Source organism: Leptonychotes weddellii, chromosome 5 (assembly GCF_054177405.1).
Source record: "Leptonychotes weddellii isolate Sample4059 chromosome 5, ASM5417740v2, whole genome shotgun sequence".
Taxonomy (NCBI): Eukaryota; Metazoa; Chordata; class Mammalia; order Carnivora; family Phocidae; genus Leptonychotes; species Leptonychotes weddellii.
This window is the reverse complement of record NC_138373.1, coordinates 85,980,556-86,003,476: the sequence shown is the minus strand read 5'-3', so window position 1 is coordinate 86,003,476 and position 22,921 is coordinate 85,980,556. Positions and strand designations below refer to the sequence as shown.

The following is a 22,921-nucleotide window of genomic DNA, read 5'->3' as shown; positions in this document are numbered from 1 at the left end:
CACTGACAATATAGGTACAAGAAGTGTTTTGCATGAAGAAGATTGTATATTACCTCAGTTGTTGATTGCAGTGTAACAGATTAATGACTTAAAACAACAACCATCATTTTGGTTGATGACTAGGATGGCCTAAGTGGTTCTTGCTTGGGGTCTCACATGCAGTTTCTGTCAGATAGTGACTGGGGTTGGAGTCCGTTCAAAGGCTTCCTGACTCCTGTCTGGTGCCTGGGTGGGGAAACTCAGAAGGGTGGGGGTGAAATGCTGAGGCTCTGCCAGGGGCATCCCTCTTTCTCCGTGTGGTCTCTCAAGTACGGTGGCTTCAGAGTAGTCAGACTTGGTACATGGCACCACGGGCTCTGAGCTGTGTGTCTCAAGACACTGAGCCCAGATGGAAGCTTCTAGTTCTTTTTATGTCCTAACCCCCAAATCACACACCATGACTTCTGTCATAACTATCATCCTGGCCATCACGAAGGCCTGCTCCAGTTAAAAAAAAGGAGATACACCTTTCTTGATGAGGAATGTTGAGGTTCCAGAAGAGCATGTAGGACTGATAATATTGTGTGGCTATTTTCGGAGATACAATCTGTGATATGTATCAGGGATAAATGGGGAGGTAGAGGAACACATTTAGTTTGCTTTTTGTCAGATTGGGTTCTTAGGTTTAGCAGGCAAAATATTAGGACATTGTCATAGGGATTTAGGAAGTGCACAGGGATTTGCCTCGTGCAGAGAAACTGGATCCTGGAATTTTCTGAGGCATTTCAGTCGATTTCCTATTTACTTACTTGTGCAATGGATGCTGGGGGTCTACTTGGTTCCCTGGGCCTGTGCAGTGTGCTTAGGATAGGATGACAAGCAAACTGCCACGATCTTGCCCTCAGTATAAAAATATTTTTTTTAATCTTTTAACCCCCACTAACAGGCAGATACTTTTTTACAAAAATTTTCTTCCCAAATGTGCTTGAAACATTCATGTTTTATGCTTTTTCACAGGTATGACTGTTTCTTTTATACTGATCCCCTTACGGACACTACATTATTGGATGCCAACCTGACTTTGAAGTTCAAAAATAGTTGTATTTTTTTTAACCCCAAAGTGAATATATGAGCAGTCTTCTTAAATATCATTCTCCTCCATTAATCAGCCCTATTGATTTTAGAATCCATTTTATTTTGAGATCTGCAACTACATGTGGTTTTTATTAATTATGAAAGTATTCTTTATCTTTATTTTTTAAAGCTTTTATTTATTTGATAGAGTGAGCACAAGCAGGGGGAGCCACAGGCAGAGGGAGAAGAAGAAGCAGGCTCCCCACTGAGCAGGGAGCCAGATGCAGGACTCCATCCTGGACCCTGGGATCATGACCTGAGCCGGAGGCAGACGCTTAACTGACTGAGCCGCCCAGGCGTCCCATGAAAGTATTTTTTAATAGATACATATGTGAAGATTTCAAATAGCAAAATATGAACCATGAGTAGGGAACTTGGGCAAAATATGAAACTTGATAGTAGTTCATTTTCAGGTTGAAAGAGTCAAAACATAATTTGACAAAAAATGGGTAACGTACTGTTATTTAATGAATACTTAACAAATGAGTGCTTTAGATTGTATCTATCTTTAACACTATAATTCTGCCCTTTTTTAGTCTTTTTTTTTTAAAGATTTTTTTATTTATTTGACAGAGAGAGAAAGAGAGCACAAGCAGGGGGAGCAGCAGAGAGAGAGGGAGAAGCAGGCTCCCCGCTGAGCAAGGAGCCCAATGCGGGGCTTGATCCCAGGACCCTGGGATCATGACCCAAGCCGAAGGCAGACACTTAACGACTGAGCCACCCAGGCACCCCTAGTTTTGCCTCTTTTTGAAACTTTATGTAAATGGAAATATAAAGTGTGTGTGTGTGTGTGTATTGTTTGAGCTCAATATTATGTAAGATTTATTCATCCAGGACCCACATGAACATCAGTGGGGCCTGGGACAGAAGTACAAACAGAAACCCGGTGGTTCACCCACTACCTCTTCCTGCCTTGGCTCCATCCTGTGCCACAAAGAGCCTCACACACATATGTGTAGATACCTATACTATGTGCAAATGGATGAGCCTTGGCCATCCGTTGGTCTTAGGCATGGGCACGCCAGTGGTGCTATGTGTTTTCAGTAGGATGAACCTAAGGAGAGTCATTCAGGCTCTGAAAATGGGATCAGGGCCATTTGGGAAGGGAATTCCAGGGAGGTGGGTACTTGGAGCCTGGTCTGAAAAAGGAGCTCAGGGTCCAGATGACTACTTGCCCCAAGGAAAGGTCACCGCTGGAGGAAGGCAGAGATGAGAAGCCCTCTAAAGTATGGGGCTCCTTTCAAGAGGTTGCCAAGGTTAAAACACTTCACATTAACACCAAGACCATATTTTTCTTTTTCACTGTGTGTTGACATTTGCAGTAAGACTCTGACACCAGCTTCTGCTAGTTAGCCATTATATTCTTTACTGCCAAGTGTTAAAGTATAAAGAACATCAGCTTTACTTAAGAATGTTCTTGGTGAAGTGGCAATAATTATTAATTTATTAAATTTTGACTTGAGTAAATGTCATTTTAATCTGTGTGGTGAAATAGAAACTTTGCCTAAAGCACTTCTACATCCTTAAATACTACTACAGTTGTCTCAAGGAAAAGTAATTGTGTGATTTGTGTGTGTGTGTGTGTTGTGAGGTGAATCGGCTGCTTTTTTCAACTGAGAACCATTTTACTTGAAAGAACAAAGTATAGTTACACAGAATTGGGCATTTTGCACGTGTCTTCTTGAAAATGAACAAAGTGAGTCTGCCACTTCAAGCAAAACAATGGACTATATTTGTTGCCATTGATAAAATTCTAGCTTACAAGTAAAAATTAGGATTTTGGAAAATTTGTATCCACCACCACAAGCTTGAGCCTTTCCACTATTAGAGAGTTTTTTGATGATGTTAGCATAAAATTAACAGATTTAAAAAAAATACGTTGTATGAAAAAGGTGTTAACCTTGGGAAGATCTGCATAACTTGAACCAATGTTTTCCAAATAACCATTGCATGACATTACAAATTTATGCATGACTTAAGATCCATTCAAAATACAAGATAGACTGTGATGGCTTTTGATGTGTCAGTTTGGCTAGTCTGCGCTGCAGTCCCAGAATTTGATTTTTAGTTTCCTTCTAGTTAGAATACCTACAAGACATTCTCTTGTGAGTGATGGAGGACAGAGGGAGGCATGACCATTTTATTGCATACACATAACCTTCTTCTAGGTATTCAATCAAACACCCGTCTAGGTGCTGTGGTGAAGGAATTTTGTAGATGTGATTGAAGTCCCTAATCATCTGACTTAAAGTTAATCAAAAGGGAAATTATTCTGGGTGAGCCCAACCTTAGGACTTCTGTGAGGTAAGAGACTCCACACATAGCTAGACCTAGCTTTCTTTTCCTTTGTCTCTCCCTTTCTGATCACCTGAGCGTCCCAGCCTGCTTGTCATCTTCTCTCCCTGATGGCCTGTCTTACAGATTTTGGATTTGCTTAGTCAGCCACCACAATTGCGTTGGCCAATTTCTTATAATAAATCTGGTAATAATATAGGTATCTCCTGTTCTGCTTCTTTAGTTGAACTCTGATACACTATTGGATTTTAATAAGTTAACAGAGTATGAAAACTTTATTGATAGGGCTTCAAATTCCGCATTGCAGCTAACCTTCAAGGAACCACCACTGGTCAACTTTTGAAGTGGTATCAGAGAAGAATAACCACAGGTATCTGAAAAGGCTATCAAAAATACTTCTCCCTTTCTCAAGTGCGTATCTGTGAGATTGGGATTTTCTTTGTGTACTTCAACCAAAACAGTATACTGCAAGAGCAAAAGCAGATATAAGAATCTAGTTGTCTTTCATTAAGCCACCCTTTAAAGATTTACAGTAATGAAAAACTGCCACACTTAACAATAATCCTTTTGGAAAATATAGGTAGTCTTCATTAAAATATGTTAAACATGTCACAGTTTATTATTGTTAAATAAATTTAAATGGCTCACTTCTAATTTCTCATATGGTAATTATTGATAGAATAACTGCATATATAAAAGCTTTTGGGGGCCTTCATAATTTTTAAAAGTTTACACTTGATCTTAGCCAAAAGACCGAGAAGCAATAATAATTTTTAAAAGTTTAAAGACCTCCTGATGCCAAAAGATTTGAGAAATACTGTGTAAGCTTATATCGAGGAATAGTGCTGCTAAGTCATCGGATGTATCTTTAGTTTTATAAGAAAAGGGAGACTATTTTCTGTAGTGGTTTTACCAATATTTATACCCACCAGTCTACGGCCGTACCACCCTGAACATGCCCGATCTCGTCTGATCTCGGAAGCTAAGCAGGGTCGGGCCTGGTTAGTACTTGGATGGGAGACCAATATTTATACCCACCAGCCATGAATAAGCATTCTCACTGTTCCAAAACCTTGCCAACTCCTAATATGGTCAGATTTTAAAATTTTAGCTACTTCCGTGTAATGGCATCTCATTATTGTGATATTAATTTCCATTACTCTAAGAGGTTGAACACCTTTTCATAGGTTTATTGGGCAATTGGATATCTTATTTAAAGTGCCTATTCAGATCTTTTGCTCACTTTTCTATCATGTTGTCTTTTTGATTTGTGGAAGTACTTTTTGCATCTGTGTTGCTTAATGAGATTATCATATAATTTTAACATATATTTGAACCTACATCAGGTGCATACAATTTTAAAATTAAAGTGAAGTAAATGGAACCCTATGAAGTTATTTTCTTTTATCTCCAGTTAAATTTAAGTTAAAAATTTATTTTGTTTTGTATGTACTAATTTTGTTTTGTATTTACTAATTAAAATTTATTAATTTTCTTAAAATTAAATAAAATTTAATTTTGTTTTATATTTACTAACAATATAACCTCACCAGCTTTACTTTAGAAAAAATTTGTATGACATTTTGCTTACTATGTCTTTTTGTTTCAGGTGTGTTTCAGATGTTCTCAACCAAGTCCAAAATCTGAGAACCTTCTCTTTTAACTGAAGCTTTACTTCTGTTCCATTTAATAAGTTACATATTTGCCCTTAAATCTAATTTAGTGCTTTGAAATTGTGCTACATGATTTAGATTTCTTTTCTCACGTGAGCTGAGCTTTAAGGCTACAAGCTTCTAAGGGCCCAACTATCCTTCAGTTCAACAAATTTTCTAAATTCCCTTATTTTTCTTCTTTGACTCGCACTTTATTTAGTGATGAGTTTCTTCCTTTCCAAAATGTTGACATTTTGTTGTCCTCTTTCTGATCCTGATTTCTGGTTTATGGTTGGAAAATGTGTGAAAAGAGCATGCATCCTGTAGGTGGTGTGTGCAGGGTTCTGTCTGTCCGCTAGGTTAGTTTGCTGTTCCTGTTGTTCAAATCTTCCATATCTTTGCCGAGTTTCAGCCTGTTTGTTCTGTCAGTTATTTAGAGAACGAGTGTTAAAATTTCCCACTAAAATTATTGATTTTTCTCTTTTCTCTGCGTTTATCAGTATGTAGCTACTTCAGAAGAGTCTTTTAACATCCCTGCCCAGTGGTTTGTCTGGCATGGCATTTTGAGAAAGGTGGCCTGGCCCTACCATAGGATGGTCTTGAGCTGCTTGGCTTCTGTGTTTGGGGTATAAACCAGCCCTGGTCACATCTAGATTATCTACTATCCAGAGTTTGTATGAGCCAGATTAAATGAAAGGATGCATGCATGTTTAGGGTGGCAGGAGTGGGTTCTTTGCGTCCATTTTCATTGACTGGGCAGTTAGCCCACGTTGTGTGATTGGAGATGTGTTCTCCCCACCTCCGTGGAGGTGTTACTTGGCAATGTGGCTCCTGCTAAGGAAAGGATGACTTTGAATTCCTATCAGATTTTGGTACTAAAAGAATTTCTTTTTAACCCAGCTACAGTAACCAGCCTGTCAACTGTTGGCTTCTTTAGATTTGGAGATCTTTGGTCTATGTCAACAGCTTGGCATGATGAAGAATATGAGTGCCCATAGAAAAGTCAGTCTTTTAAACACAGAGATTGTTTTCACTTAGTTATCCCCTAAGATTTATTTCTCTTTTTATCTTTAGTTGTTTGAGGGATTGAAGGCATTTCGAGGAGTAGATAATAAAATTCGACTGTTTCGGCCAAACCTCAACATGGATAGAATGCACCGATCTGCTGTGAGGACCACTTTGCCGGTATGTAAATTTAGGACTTTCTTTGGTGTTTCTCTTGATGTAATGGGTCACTGTGAATTTACCACAAAACAAATCATTTCTGAATACAGTTGACCCTTGAATAATGCAGGGGTTAGGGGCACTGACCCCCAGGCAGTTGAATATCCTCCCAAAACTTAACCAGGATCCTACTGTTGACTGGAAGCCTTACCAAAACATAAACAGTTAACACATATTTTGTGTATATATATATTATAGATTTGATTCTTATAACAAAGTAAGCTAGAGAAAAGGAAGTGTTATTAAGAAAATCACAAGGAAGAGAAAATACGTTTACAGTACTGTACTATATGAAAAAAAAATACACATGCAGATGGACCTATGCAGTTCAAATCCATGTTGTTCAAGGGCCAACTGTAGTTAGATCAATATCCAGTAAAAACCATATGAACACTTAAGTTACTTCCGATCTACTTGGTAATCAGTGAGGTAAAAATACAAGCAAATAACCAATACCACTTGGCAGTTCCACAATCTGTTTCTTCGTAAATGTCCATGGGGTGTTAATGTGTATGTAAGACATAATAGGATAAGGAAGAAAAATATACCTTAAACTAAAATCAATAAAATTTGAAGACCCTATGAAATTATAATATGTGAAATGGAAAATAGGGTGTGCCACACAGATATTTTGGGAATATTTTGCCTAATTGCTTGGGACACTAGCAAGTTTGCAATGATTTAATTTATTTTACCCCAGGCTTTATTTTTTTTTTAAGAAAATGATATCGAATGGTTTGTCATGGCCATTGGTGACTGTCTATAACATTGTTTTGTAAAGAGCAGAATTCATTACATGGCGGGTTGGATTTAGATCCTAAGGCTCATGTCTAGGTAGGAGGTGTCTTAGATTACTTCCCTTCCCTGAGACGTGACCAGGCTGCCTTTCTGAACTGAAGGAGTCCTTTTCTTCTTTTACGAATTCTGTGTGCCTAACTTTTAGGAGCCTAGCCCTAGCTATGCTTTGAAGAAGCCCAACTAACTACTTCTTTTTAGCCGGGCTCTTCCTTCTCCTCCCTATTTTTGTAACCCATGCTCACCCACCTCCTTCAGAGGCCATAATATAGTGCCAAAAGGGAAATGAAGGTAAGTTCTTTGGACTAGTTTCACACTTGTGCCATTACAGACAAATTACCAGGAAATACTTTAAAGTGGGGACAGAAGGAAAGGGAGATAACATCTGTTGGACCACAGCTCTGCCATAAACTGTGTTATGTGGTTATACATTCCTTCTCTGTTTAATCATAACAGTGAGCCTCAAGAAGGTATGGGTTTAAAAAAAAAAAAGGTATGTGTTGTACATTTTAGTAGGACCTTTGTACCTAGAAGAAAACTCAAACCTCTAGAGCATAAACGACTTGCCTAAAAAAGGGACAGGGCAAGAAATTGGGTGCAAGTCTTTCTAATTCCTAGTCAAGTTCTATTTCCACTAAATCCTCGGTGACTCAGGGTGATGATGTGTCCTATATGATTGGCAGTCCCGATTTCCTATATTATTGTGCTGTGATTGCTGTTCTAAGTTCTCATTTAAGTAGCCAATTCTTGGTATCATGAGTTCTACTTGGATGTGTGTTTCTGACTCATTTCAGCCTTGCATAACCCATGACATACATCTCTGAAAGTATGTTTCTTTGCCCTGTTAAGTGAGTAGAAACGACTTATTTTACAAACTGTCACCCATCTAGTATATGAAAGCCTTTTTCTCCTTAGAAATAAACTGCTCTTTGCCTTTGCCCATTTTCCTATTAGATCATTTGTGTCTTTCTTACTCATTTTCAGAGTATCTTAACATATTCAAGTTATGATCCTTGGTTAATTATGGGTTATGAATAACTTCACCCAATTTGTTGCTTCTCAGCTCAGAGTCTGCTTAAGGACTCTCTCCCTTCTCTCTGTCCCTTCCCTCCACTCTTGTGCATGCGCTCTCTCTCAAATAAAAAAATCTTAAACAAACAAATGCTTTCCTACCTTAAGGTGACAGAGGTATTTTTTAATTTTTACTTTGTAAAAGTATTAATGTTTTATCGCATTTAAATGTATAATCCAACTGTAGTTGATATTTACTATGGTAAGAGGTAGGGATCCACTGTTTTATCTCCTCCACGTAGATAATCCATCAACCCATCACAATTTGGGGGTAAAAAAATGACAGAAAAAGATTCTTGGTTGGTTTTATTATTACTACTTTTTTTTTTAACAGTCTAAAGCTTTCATGAGGAACATTACTTATTGCTACAGTGGAGGAAAATTCCACTCTTCATTATGTTTTCCATTCCTTCAGGTATTTGACAAGGAAGAGTTTTTAGAGTGTATTAAACAGCTTGTGAAATTGGATCAAGAATGGGTCCCCTATTCAACATCTGCTAGTCTGTATATTCGTCCTACGTTCATCGGAACTGAGGTACAAACTGACTCCCTGTTTCTGGGTGGGCAACTTATCATTTATTCATGTGTGAAACTTCTAATATCTAGTTTGAAATAGCCCCCCAAAACATCATAAATGACTCCTTTCTCCTGGTTATCAAGACCAGGTGTCAGCAAACATTTTCTTTCTTTTTTTTTTAAGATTTTATTTATTTATTTGACAGAGGGAGACACAGCGAGAGAGGGAACACAAGCAGGGGGGGTGGGAGAGGGAGAAGCAGGCTTTCCGCGGAGCAGGGAGCCCCATGCGGGGCTCGATCTCAGGACCCTGGGATCATGACCTGAGCCCAAGGCAGACGCTTAACGACTGAGCCACCCAGGCGCCCCAGCAGACATTTTCTTTAAAGGGCCAGATGATAAATATTTCAGGCTTTGTGGGCCTTATGGTTTCTGTCGCAACGACTCAATTCCACCATTGTGTTACAGAAGCAGCCACAGTTACCAATGTAGATGAGTCAGGAATGAGCATTGAGCAAGGCTGTTTGCCCTTCCTTAATCAGGATTCACCAATATTTCCTCATATTTTCCTGAGTGTCCTCAGAGGCATTCCTCAGTGTAATGTCTCTTGTCTTGGCAACAGTTCTCCAAGGCAGAAGTGGTAATGGTTTTGAAATTTGGAGGAGGGAGAGCTGCTGCTTTTTATTTTCATTTTCCTGAAGTCTTGGGATTACCAAGGAGTGGGAGTGAAAAACTCTTCCCCCACAGGAAATATTGAAAATGAAGTTCACAGTGGGAGTTAGGGAAGGAACTTGAGAGCTAGAGTTGTAGCTTTACACATCATGCCGATAAGATCTGCTGGTAGGTCCCAGTCTACTGGTGGGTGCCCTTGCCAAAGAAGGACATGCCTGGAGTAGCTAAGGCCATTTGTGTGGGTTGAGGATGCCTTATAAAGACCCTATCACTTGTCTCCTTCCTCTTCTAGGCAGCTCTGGTTTTATGGAGAGTGGTATGGAGGGATGATTGAGGTGGGGAGATTGAGTGTGGGTGGGCAGTGAAGGGGCTGTGGCATATGGAGATTTTTAGGAATAGGGAGAATGAGATGGCACTCTTTTGCTATATAGTCTAGCCATTCTGCTCTCTACTAGGTAATTGTATGCTTACCAGGTTCTCTACTCTGTCATCTGAATGCAAGAAGTACGGAAATACATAAGGCCATAGAATAAATACCTAAGTGGTCCTTTGGCATCCTTTTGATGCCTTTTGAAAGACTATTAAGAATCTAGATAATGAATTTCATGAATTGCAGTCTCCCTAACAAATTTGGAAGAATTGGGACAATTAAAAAAGTTATCTACTCCTTATGTCTCTGACATTTTAATATTAATGAAGTTTTAGTTTTTAGTTTTATATTTTTATTTATACATTTTTAGTTTTTATATTTTAGGATAGGAAGAAGCAATTTTTAAAGTTTGTTGAAACATTGTTACTACTCTGGAAGCACTGTCTTGCATTTATTCTGAAGTACTTTCCGCCTCTAAGATCGGATTCTTCTATTCCAAGTTTGTTGAGAGTTTTTGTTATGAATGGATATTGGATATTGTTGATGCTTTTTCTAAACGTCTTGACATGATTATGTGGTTTTGTCCTTTATTCTATAGTTATGTTTGTTATATTCATTTTTTGGTGTTAAAACAACCTTGCATTCCTGGACTAAATCGTACTTGGTTACAGTGAATAATTCATATTAGATCTTGTATCAGTTTGCAGGTATTTTGTTAAGAATTTATGTCAATGCTCCTAAAAGGTATTGGTCTGTAGTTTCCTAGCATATTTTGTTCTGTGATTTAGTAAATTGTTCTGACTCCTGGAATCCTTTAATCTAGAGTTAGACAAGCTTTTAAACCTGATTTTATAGTCCAACATGTTGTCACAATAATCCTCTTTATTGGTGGTCTTCAACTTTTTGCATTTGAATCACCCAGGTTTGTTTGATTAATTGATTGTTTGATTGGGTGGGCAAAGGGAGAGGGAGAAACAGAATCTTAAGCAGGCTCTAGCCCTAGCATGGAGCCTGATGTGGGGCTCGATCTCACAACCCTGAGATCATGACGAAATCAAGAGTTGGATGCTTAACTGACTACTGACTGAGCCACCCAGGTGCCCCCACCCAGGTATTTTTTTTTTAAATACACATATTGACCCTATTCCCAGAGATTCTCATTGAGTAGGTCAGAATGGTGATTCTGATGCATGCCTAAATTTAAGAATCTCAGTGACAAAAGCCTTGCCAACTAGTTCTCTCCAACTACACTCTTTCAACTTACCTATTTGATTATGGTTTGGAATCAAAAATTTTTTTAAATCTGCTTTACAAGCAGTAAGTTAAGAATCAAAGGAAATAACGGATATCATTTGGTAAGTCGACATTATTTATATTTGGTATATTTATATCAACTAGAATTTTTCTAATTAAAGGTACAGGCAGAAAACAATCACCTGTAATTCAGAAACAAGCATAATACAATGTTCAATAAACCATATGGATTTAAACATTTGTACACCACACAGATGTTCTATAATCTAGTCTGGTAAGTTATCATGCACTGTCTTTTCATGGTGGCTGCATTTGATAAGTGCGGTGCTGGCTGGAGGATTAGGCCCAGTGGTTTCCGGTCTACTGGGCCTCTTTCATCAGGGGTGGCTACTTTTGCTGGCCTTTTTATGTTACTTGGGTTCGTGATGGCTCTGTCTTGTCACTGGCTTCACAGAATAATTGCAGGCTCACCTCTGTATCAGTTATCTGATGTTTTGGTCTTGTCTACTGCTGGCTAACATCCACATTTTTCTTTCAAGTTCTTTTCATGGTTAGATTAATTGATTAAGTGGGTCTTCAATCCAGGAGGTATTTTGACTTCTTTGAATGAGCAAATAAATATACGTCGGGGTAATTTATTAAGTGATATCAGCCCCTCCTTGATCTCATGTGCCCAGTTTCTCTTCTTGTGTGTGATACTCCCTTGTGTGTATAGAATATTCAGTATTCTACAACAAACTCATCTGTATTGAGCTCCAGTCCAGATCCAAATAATCTAAATCTGTGGAGCCAGGATCAGAGACTCTGCATTTAAACAAATTCTCCAAGGATTTCTTAACTACTTTCAAGGGTATCACCATCTCAAGCCTTGTGAAAGAATTAAGTATATGTCTAGCAGTCTTTAATGCTTTATTTGCTCCTGGGTTTGCAAACTGGCACCCGGTAGAAATATTTACATCTTTGAAAGCTCAACTTCATCCCAAGGGCAGGGTCTTGTTTTCACTTTTAGGGGCCATGATATAACAGTCTAATATTAATTATTCCTTCTCACGCCCAGTATGATTTGGTAGCAGCCATGTAATAAGAGAGTGGTTCTACTCTCAACTTATGAATTTCATTATGTTTGCAAAGTATTCTGCTTCTTCACATGTTTTATAATTAACTGACCCTTCATTTTTATTAATTTCCATAGGTAATACTTATGTATGAATGTTTTTATGCAATTCTTCATATGTCTTCCAGCCTTCTTTGATAATAATTGGATCCATTGCTAAAATCCTTTTAGATTTAGGATTATAGTAAACAGGATAGTATTTTATTGGAACATTTGTAATTAGCTATTAATATATAACCAGTGGGTAGAGCTTGCCAATAAAAAATACCAGGCTGCCAGTGGGTGAAAATTTAAAAAAAAATATTTTTTCCTATAAGGTTCATATTATTAAACAAAATACTAAACATTAATACATAAACCTCTTGTAAAAAGTTTAAAGAGTAAAGTCATTCATGTTACCAAAAGATTTCTCATTAAAAAAGGAATTTCAGTATCCCTTTAGTATCTTCTGAAATATTTATTTAAAAGCTTTTTTTTTTTTTTAATTTATTCATTTGAGACAGAGAGATACAGAGAGAGAGAGAGTAGGAGCAGTGGGGAGAGGCAGAAGGAGAGGGAGAAGCAGACTCCCCGCCGAGCAGGGAGCCCGATGCGGGGCTCGATCCCAGGACCTGGAGATCATGACCTGAGCCCAAGGCAGACGCTTAATGACTGAGCCACCCAGGCGCCCCTAAAAGCTTTTTTTTTTAAGATTTTATTTATTTATTTGACAGAGAGACACAGCGAGAGAGGGAACACAAGCAGGGGGAGGGGGAGAGGGAGAAGCAGGCTTCCCGCTGAGCAGGGAGCCCGACAACCAGGACCCTGGGGTCATGACCTGCCTGAAGGCAGACGCTTAACGACTGAGCCACCCAGGTGGCCCGAGGTAGTTAAAAACTTAAAGAGAAACTAAAAGCTGGAGTGCTTCAGACTACTGCTGATTATATGTCAATTGGAAATTAAGATAAAATCTGAAAGCCTAATATTTAAATAAAGAACATTTACATAAACAGTTTCTAGATTTTCCCTTTATTAGACAAGAAGTTAAAATTACATGACTGTCCGTTTCAATACTGGATACCAAACAGCCTTACATCTGAAGAAGCTGGGTTTTGCTATTTTAACATCTGTTTTATCCAACTTCACTCTATTTAGTAACTCCAAGCAGGCACAGCTATATGAATATACAAACAAACAGACACAGGCTTTATTTCCTTAGTGATTCTAGTAAGTGTACAAGTGCTTTGACCTCAATCTATACCAAAATAGGCACGAGCATGAATTCTGAAATCCCGTGTGATCATGGCGTTCAGCCTTTCACTTTTCCAGTTTTTCTCAGTATCCTCTCATCCCACTGGAGATAATTGGAGAGATGGTGGAATGAGGCAGCACTGAATAGCAGCAGGGCTGAGAATCCATGTCACGGAGAAGGGTCAGGTCTGATGGTCGAGAGTCAGCCCACTCAGCCACTTTGACCAGGTCCCAGGCTGATGCCACAGATCTGCAAGCTACCAGCAGATTGGGCTTTTTCAGCTGTACGGCTAGACAGATTGACCTTGGCTCATGTGGAAGGTGAGGAATCCCTTATATTCTGTTAACTCATACTTCTACATTCAGAGCGCCCCTAAATAAATTTCTGAGGATGAGTTCCACTAGAGAAGCAGTCTGCTTTTGGTTAATTCCAAGCTCGGATGCACAGAATACAATCTGAACAGTGCAGAACATTTTCATTCACTTCACATAAACAATTTCCCCATTCACAACTTCTGGAAATCTTTCAGTATGACATTTTCATTAGAGCTCGCATTTATAAAACTCCTGCTGCCAAATGGTCCACTCCTTGTTTTCTGGTTCACTGCATAGGGAGCTTAAGGACATAAATTTCATAGACATGTCTTTCTTTTCCTTTTATCACCTTGTAAAATCTTTATATTACACATATAATGTAACCTATAATCCTAACAGTTCCCATGAAAAGAATTCCCTTTATTCACTGCCTTTATTTATGCTTATATATCTTGTATCTTACCATCATTTCTCTTCACAATTAGCCTCTATAAATGAAAGAATCTGAAAAGATTTGAAAATGAGGTATAGCAGTGATTTGTGATCCTATAACTTGTGTTTTGTCCACACTTTTAATGTACCCTTTTGCAATCCTATTTGAGATATAGGATACACACATATACATATACATATATATACACACACACACATATACATATATATATACACTCATTCATTCATTCCACTGCTTATAAACAATATTAAATTCTCATTTACATAACTCTTAACATGCTTCAGATTAACAGCCCCATCTAAGTATCTTCAGACCTTGAGTTTGAAGCTTATTTGCATTGATTGTAGCCTGTGATAATCAGCTTGTTGTTATCAGCTACCGTCCACTCCTACCAATGGACAGCCTCATGAGGCTGTTCTTGTCCATTTCATCATTACCACAGGGGATGATTGTTGTTGTTATCTTCATTTTTACTCTTGCACTTGTGGTGCAGCTGGTTACTACCTCTCAGTTCATGGCACTTCCCATCATGGGCACTGAGGTCCCGCTCTTATTCCCTTCCATCTTCATTCCCTACTCTCATCTCATCTCCTCACCGCCCCCTCCCCCCCCCGCCCCGGCAATCATCAATCATCTCGTATATTGAATGAATATTCTTTTAGTTTGTGTGTGTTTTTAAGTATCTCTTATTACTTTGTATGCCTGGCATTTTAATTTCTAGAAATGGTTTTGTTCTACAGATCTCCTGTTTCTGAACGTTTTCCCAAGGCATGTTGTTTTCGTTTCTGTGCAGGTTACTGTGTGTATATCCAGTCCATCACTTCTGAGTGCTGGAAAGTTCTCCATGCCGGACACCTGCCACACCTGTCCCAGTTCCCTTACTGGGATTCCATTCCCCTGTTACCTTACATAATACTGCAGTGAGCAGTTTGACAATATACAACCCAGGGAATTCTTGAAAGAGTTAGTGTTTCCCAGCAAGATGCCCTTGGCCCATCTTACTTTTGCAATCCAGGAAAGTTCTGCTGCTTTTCAGGGAAGTCCTGGTTCTTTTTGACGAAATACAGTAACTTGTCTGATACTGTCACCAACCCCGGGCATTATGAAGCTCTCCTAAGTATCAGGCATGGTGCTTGGTGCTTTCCATGCACTGACGACAACCCTGTGAGTAGGAGCTGCTGGTGTCATTTTCGAGATGAGGAAACTGAGCCCCAGAGAGATGAAATAAGAAACCTGCACTCTTGGGGGTGCCTGGGTGGCTCAGTCGTTAAGCGTCTGCCTTCTGCTCAGGTCATGATCACGGGGTCCTGGGATCGAGCCCCGCATCGGGCTCCCTGCTCAGTGGGGAGCCTGCTTCTCCTTCCCCCTGCTTGTGCTCTCTCACTCTCTCTCTCTGACAAATAAGTCAATCAAAAAAAATTTTTTAATTCAGGTTTAACTGTCAGGTGGAGAGCATAATGATCTAATACTTGCATATATTGCAAATTGATCACTACAATAAGTCTGGTTAACAACCATCACCAGACATAGTTACAAATTTTTTTTCTTATGAGAACTTGAAAGATTTACTCTCTTAGCACCTTTCAAATGTACAGTACAGTATTATTAACTGTTGTCACCATGCTGTACGTTACATTCCCAGGACTGATTTATTTTGTACCTGGAAGTTTGTACATTGTGATTCCCTTCACCCATTTCTCCCACCCCCTGCCCCTGCCTCTGGCAACCACCAATCTGTTCTCTGCATGTATGAGCTTGTTTTGTGTGTGTTTTCATTTTTGTTTTAGATTCTAAATATAAATGATATCCAGTATTTGTGTTTCTCTGTCTGACTTATTTTCACTGAGCATAATGCCCTCGGGGTCCATCCATGTTTTGCAAGGCCGGATTCCTTCTTTTTTCATAGCTGAGTAGTATTCCATTATATATATACACCACATTTTCTTTATCCATTCATCTATCAGTGGACACTTAGGTTGATTCTGTGTCTTGGCTATTGTAAATAATGTGCAGTAAGCACAGAATTCCTTGTATCTTTTTGAGTTAGCGTTTTTGTTTTCTTTGGATAAGTACCCAGAAGTGGAATCGCTGGATCATATGGTATTTCTATTTTTAATTTGTCCGGGAGTCTCTGTACTGTTTTCCAGAGTGGCTGCACCAATTTACATTCATACCAACAGTGCACAAGGGTATTTTTCTGGGGTGGTAAAGGAGTGATTTGGAGGAGGCAAAACTATCTGGCAACAAGCTCAAATAGTACCAAAGGTATATAAGGGTAAAGAAGCTTCCTTTCCATTCTCATCCTGATCCAGAGTTCCACAGTTTGCCTCCTTCCAAACCATTCCTGTGGCCAGCTTTTCTTATATCCTTCTAGAAGTGTACATAGTCATACCTCTACCTGCATGCATGTGTCTGTACATTAACTATTATCCTTCTTTTTACAAAAGTGGCTTTGCTCAGGTTCCCAAACTCAAAGATTTTTACACACACATTCACACACACACACACACAGACAGTTTAAAGAAAAGAATTAAATATTAAAATCTATGCACACAACACCTAGTTAACATTAATATGGCTAGTACAGTTGGGATTAGAAAGTGACTAGTACAATTGAAACCTTTTGTATATGTTTCTCTGTTGATTCCCTTTCCTTCCCCAGAATCAACTAACCATGGTTCGCTATGTAGTTCATTCTTGATTTTCTCCTCCTTTTACCTCCTGCCCTGAAATATGGGATTGTTTTACTATGGATGGACAATTGGCATATTTCTAACTTTTGGCTATTATAAATAAAGCTGCTGTGCACATCCTTGTACATGTCTTAGGATGGACATATGTACTTGCTTCTCTTTGCTATTTACTTAGGAGTTAAGTTGAGTAGAAGGATATACGTGTGTTTCGCTTTACTAGATACTGCAAAACAGAGTTCCAGAAGCTTATACCAGTCTCTTCTCCCACCAGCAATGTATGAGAATTCTATTTGCTTCCTGTCCTTGTTAACACTGCAGTATCTTGTCAATTTTACCCATTCCGATATATGCAGTCTTATCTCTGTGTGGTTTTATTTATTTTATTTTATTTATTTTTATTTTTTCTCTGTGTGGTTTTAATTTTTATTACCCTGAGGACAAATTATGTTGAGTACCTTTTCATATGTTTATTGTGTATCGAAAATCCTTTGGGGAAGTACCTGTGCAAGTCTTTTGCCATTAAAAAAATTGATTCGTCTTTTTAATTTTTTTGGAGTATATATTCTAGGTATAAACCCTTGGTCAGGGATATATTTCACAAGTACTAATTTTCCATTCTGTGACACATCCTTTGTCAGGTAAATGTATTGCAAAGAGTGTTCTAGTCTGTGGCTTGATTTTGTGTCTAGTCTTGCTTTTTCACTCTCTTACTGGTATCTTTGAGGAAACAGCAGTCTCGGGGGCACCTGGGTGGCTCAGTCAGTTAAGCATCTGACTCTTGGTTTTGGCTCAGGTCATGATCTCAGGGTTGTAGGATCAAGCCCCACATTGGGTTCCGCGCTCAGCCCGGAATCTGTTTGAGGTTCTGTCTCATTCTCTGCCCCTCCCCTTCTTTCTAAAATAAATAAAGAAATCTTTTTAAAAAAGAAGTATTTATTTTTAATGTAATTACATTTTTTTTTCCTATGTATTTTGTGGCTTTTATGTGCTTTAAAGGAATCCTTCCTTACTCCAAGGTCATACTTCTGTTTTAGAGTTTTGCTTTTCCATTTAAATGAAATCCATTTGGAAGTGAACTTTGTATGAAGGACTCAATTTTATTTTTCTCCATATGGATACCACATTATTCCATTACTGTTTACTGAGTGGTCTGTCCTTTCTTCCCTGATTTACAGTGCCGGCTGTTGATATGTTAAGTTTCCATAGAAGAAGGCTATTTTTGGCTCCCCAGCTGTACCTTTTCTCTCTCTCTCTCTCTCTCTCTCTCTATATATATATATATAGATTTGTGTTTTTGTCTCTCGGTCTCTTTTTTACATAAATGGCAGGCATACTATGAACAATTTTGTTTGTATTATTGTTTTTGCATTTATAATTTGTCTTAGAGATTCTTCCACATCAGTACATATGGATCTACTTCTATTTTACCCATTTTCTTAGCTGGAAGGTATTCCATTGTACATATATATCACTTAATTGAATACAGGATGCCATAAATTATAAGTCACCCATTATTTTATGCATTGAAATGGAAAAACATTGCTAAACTATGATGCAGTACTTTCCTGACAATCCTGGCTGATTCATGAATTAATCATACCATCCTTTTATTTATTTATTTTGTAATGTGTGTTTCCAGAGGGCATCTGCAATTCTTCCTGCCATCATTTGCACCGCTTGGCTTGTGATAGGCATTTTTATTTTTGCATGTAGCTTAATTACAAAAACTAACACAGCTTTATCTTCATGTGGATTTCTTCCTACCAGAGGTCCCATGAGAAGACTGGATGTTGCGTTGCAGGAAAATACTCAATTGCACTTGTTCCATGTTACTACGAATATTTGTTTGACTAACATCAAATATATGTCCAGCTCCTGTTTTTGCACTTTCTGTTCAGTAATTTTTCTTTTCAGTGCCAGATCGTACTGTAACTTTTTAAAGACATTTTAAATGGCAAACTCAACATGTATGGTATTTCCCATGCCAGCTTTTCCATGAGTGCTACTTCGCCAATAGCAATTGTAAAATGCTGAGTCTGGATTGCAGACACATTAAGTGTGAGGAAGAAATGGACATCTTAGAATCAATGAAATGTGGTAGCGTAATTTATGCAACCAGGGTCCTGTTCATCACCCGTCATGTTGATAGAGCAAACGTAAGAACTATTATTAGTAAATTGAATAAAATGGGACAGTTAAATTTGGGAATCTTAAAAATGCAGGTTTCCTTCAAGGAATTTATGTTGTAGGCCTATCCCCTAGTTCACATCAAGACATATATTCAAGGATATTTATTGCAACTCACAAAATTTTCTGATGGATTGGATGTGAATATGAAAGAAAGGTCAAGTTTTCCTTTGGGCCAGAGCAGCTGGATAGTGACCATTTGTTGGGATGGGGAAGAGTGAGGGAAGAGGTTTTTCTTGCGTATTTTGTTGGAGCAATGATGGTTAGAATCTAGAGGTCAGTTTTGAGCATGGTAACTTAAGCTCAAGTTATCAAGTAAGTGGGCAGATCTACAAGTCTGGAATTCAGGGGGAGAGTTTGGAATTTAAGTAATACATTCTAGTGTTTAACATATAATGCCTTTAGAATCAAGGGTCTAAGTGAAGTTATTAAGAAGTCTAGATACTGATGAAAAGAAGGTGAGGACTAAGCCCTGGGGCAGGCCAACATTTAGAAGAAAGGGAGATAAAAAGGAATCAGCTAAGAAGTCTGAGAAGTAGCAGCCTGTAAGGTAGAAAGAAAAACAAGAGGGCTTGGTATACCAGAAGCCAGTAAGGGACATGGAAGCAGTGATCAGTTGTGGCAAATCCTGCCCACAGGACCAGAGAGGTGGGGCCCAGGAACTGACTATTGGATTTGGCAACATGAAAGTCCTTGGTGAGATGGTTGTCCTGGAGTGGGACACGTGGTAAAGGGAGTGTGTTTGTTTTAGATGGGAGATACTACGACATATATCTAAGCTGATGGAATGATCCAGAGGAAAAGGAAAATTGATTGTTAAAATATTGAAAAGATTTCCCAAGATCTTCTTCTGTCATGGTTCAACTTCTAAGGGTGATGGTACAGGCAGGCAGTGATATGTGACTAGATGACGGGGACAGAAGTAGAGTGCATCTGTTTCTCTGCTCCACTGTGATGCAGAATGCCCCACAAGATTTGTACATACTCGCCATCATAACCTCGTTTCCCTTTGTTCTTTCTTGAATCCACAACATTCAGACTTTTGACCCCCCCCAACCCCAACTCCCACTGAAATATGCTTGTCAAGATCACCATCGACCTCCATGTTGCCAAATCCAATGGTCAGTTCTTGGGGCTCTCTTGAGTGTAGCATCCTTTCCCTTGCACCTGCCCACTCAGGATCTCACTTGGTTGGCTGGGTTGGGACTTGCCTATTTGGGGAACATCTTCATTGCAGTTGTCAGCTCCCTGTGCTGGTGGTCTAAGGTGTCTCTCTATTCCAGGCCCATTGTGCACTTGGCCCAGTCAATTGAAACAAACTTGATGGAATCACAAAGTCAAAGTCTGAGTGCTACGGCTAGGTCAGTAAAGAGATCCTGGTTTTAAGGCCATTCTTGATACAAGGAAAATGCTTCCGTAGCATTTTCCTGTCCTCTAGAGAAGGGGTCAGCAAACTTTTCCTGTGAAGTCAGGCAGCTACTCATCTCTGCCTTTGTGGCACAAAAACCTCAATAGGCAACACAGATATGCATGAATGCACGTATTCCAATAAGACTTTAAAAAACAGGAAGCAGGCTGAAGTTTGCTGACCCCTGATCTAGTCATTTCAGAAAGGGAAATGAAGCATGGTTTTTCTAAGAGTGACTCATTCTGGCTCTTCCTGGGTACTTCCCTATCAAGTTTTCTTGACCCGTTGTTTAATAATCCATGCTAAATTTTTATGTAGGGTTGATTTCAAATATACTAAGCTGTATTTCCGGGGATGTTGGTATAATAATCCTGTCTTTTTCCCAAGTGCTCATTCTCCACAATTTCAACATTGAGTGTTGAATGTAGTTCCATGGTCCCATCTACAGTCATTCCAATGTCGCCTTCATGCTTTGCGTATTGGTACATACTGAATTTATATACCACTATTACTGTTCTAAATGAGTATTTTTAAAAACAAAAATACTTACTGTTTGTTGGATACTTGAAAAAGGAGGTTCTGGGTGCTTTCCACAGTTTATCTAATTTAACCCTTACACTGATGCTATAAGCAGTCACTCTCACTGCATTTATGTAACCTTAGGTAGGTGTTCTTTTCCCCTTATCTTAAGTTTTCTTTTAACTGTGTGCTTTCTAAATTTTAAGTTCATTCTTATTTAAAAACTAAAAAAAGAATGTTAGCCTTCTTTTTGTCAAGTGTTAAATATACACTATCTTTCTCTTTGAACAGGCCTGAGATTCCCCTACCCATTTTATAGCAGGCCTCAGAAACTTCTGGACTTTAGCTTCCCTCATGGTATTCTTTGAATGTCTACATATGAATTCTGTTAGTTTCGAGGTCAGCACTAAAGGAAATAAGGCAGGGGACAAAGGAACATTTTCTCTTTGGTGTCAATGCAACATAGGAGGATTAGCATCAGTAGTTCAGATATGGCAAACAAATCATCTAGGTTGTTTTCAGAGCTCCTTTCTATAAACAACTTCTTATAAGATGAAGAGTCATTCAACAGATACATAGTAAACCTGGTATAACAAGGTACAGTGCTCTGTAGGGGACGAAGATGGCCTTGCCCTTCACCGAGTGTGCAGATTAGCTAGAGGTAGAGAATTAAAGAGCTATTTGTAAGTGAGTGTGATGGACATTTTATCTAAATGGACAGAAGTGCAGGGTGTTGTAATAGCATGTAACACAAGTACCTAACTTTGTGAAGGGGCTCATTTTCTGAAATGACATTTAAATTGAGATCGAAGGGTTTGTATTACTTAGGAAAGAGAGGGGATGTCTTAGTCGGCTTTGGCTGCCATAACAGCATACCAGATTGAATGTCTTAAACACTAGAATTTAATTTTCTCACAGTTCTGGAGATGATCTGGAAGTCCAAGATCAAAGTGCCAGCAGGGTTAGTTTCTGGTAAGGTCTCCCCAAAGACATCCACCTCGCTGTGTCCTCACAGAGCCTTCTGTGTGTGTGGAGCGAGTGGATTGGAGAGGGAGTGCAGAGCTCATGGTCTAATGTCTCTTCCAGTTCTTAGAAGGACACCAGCCCTGTTGGATTTAGGGCCTCACCCTTTCTCGACCTCATTTGACTGTAATGACCTCCTTAAAAGCCTTAGCTCCAAATGTAGTCACACTGGGGGTTGGGGCTTCAAATTGGGGGTAGACACGTTTCAGTCCATAACAGGGGAGGGGGAGAGTGTCCCAGGTAGGGGGAGTAGTTCAGGAAAACATGTAGAGGCAGGAAATTGAGGAGGTTTGAGCATGAGGTGCCTATATAGAGTGTGAGGGCCGTGCTGAAGGCTGAGGTAGCAGGAAGTGACGCCCTGGCTTGATCTCTTTCCAGAGCAAGAAATCTTGTGTACTTCACTTATTGTTTTAAACTTTGATATTATAAAAAGAGGTCTGGATTAAGAGTAAAAGATCTAGAGCTTAATAACTGAGACCTTGGGCAAATCATTTGTTTGGAGCCTCAGTTTCTTCAACGTAAAAACAGTTATAACCCTTAACTTCCCGGCTTGTTGGATTAGATGAGGCTTTAACTGTGAAATGTCTTAGAAAACAAAAACTGTATAATTATTGAGGGTTTTTAAATCATTCACCAAACCAACTAGTTTTTCCTACAAAAACTGCATGAATTTGTTATCCCTCCATTTTGTAACTCACACACTCAAGGCCTTGCGTGGACCCCTGGTCCTCTCCATATCTCTTATAGCGCCCCTCAGTCCAATATTCTTTACTGTTTTCCCCTCTAAAACAAATTAGGCTCTTCTTGGAGTTAAAAAAAAAAAAAAAAGTCATGCCACTCTTTTTGAAAAAATGTTCCTGTTGTTCCCAGTTATCTTATTTCTTCTGTCCCATATTTGTCTCGCTTAAACAGAATTACTTTCTGCTGTGCTTCTCTACCTCCCATACCACAACAAGGACTAGTACCTTTCTCAGCTCCTGGGACACTTCCTGCCATCGTTCACATAACCTCTGAAA

The 22,921-nt window shown here is 39.0% G+C and overlaps 1 protein-coding gene across 4 annotated transcripts in view; it reads left to right on the top strand.

Annotated features, from left to right (window-relative positions):
* The window catches only part of BCAT1 (branched chain amino acid transaminase 1), a 103,872-nt gene that overhangs the window by 45,380 nt on the left and 35,571 nt on the right, over positions 1–22,921 (top strand). For all 4 annotated transcript variants that reach the window (XM_031032865.2, XM_006727743.3, XM_031032874.2 and 1 more), the window contains 2 exons: positions 6,135–6,245; positions 8,566–8,685. In XM_031032865.2, coding sequence (XP_030888725.1) covers positions 6,135–6,245; positions 8,566–8,685 — 231 coding nt within the window. The remainder of the gene's footprint in view (positions 1–6,134; positions 6,246–8,565; positions 8,686–22,921) is intronic.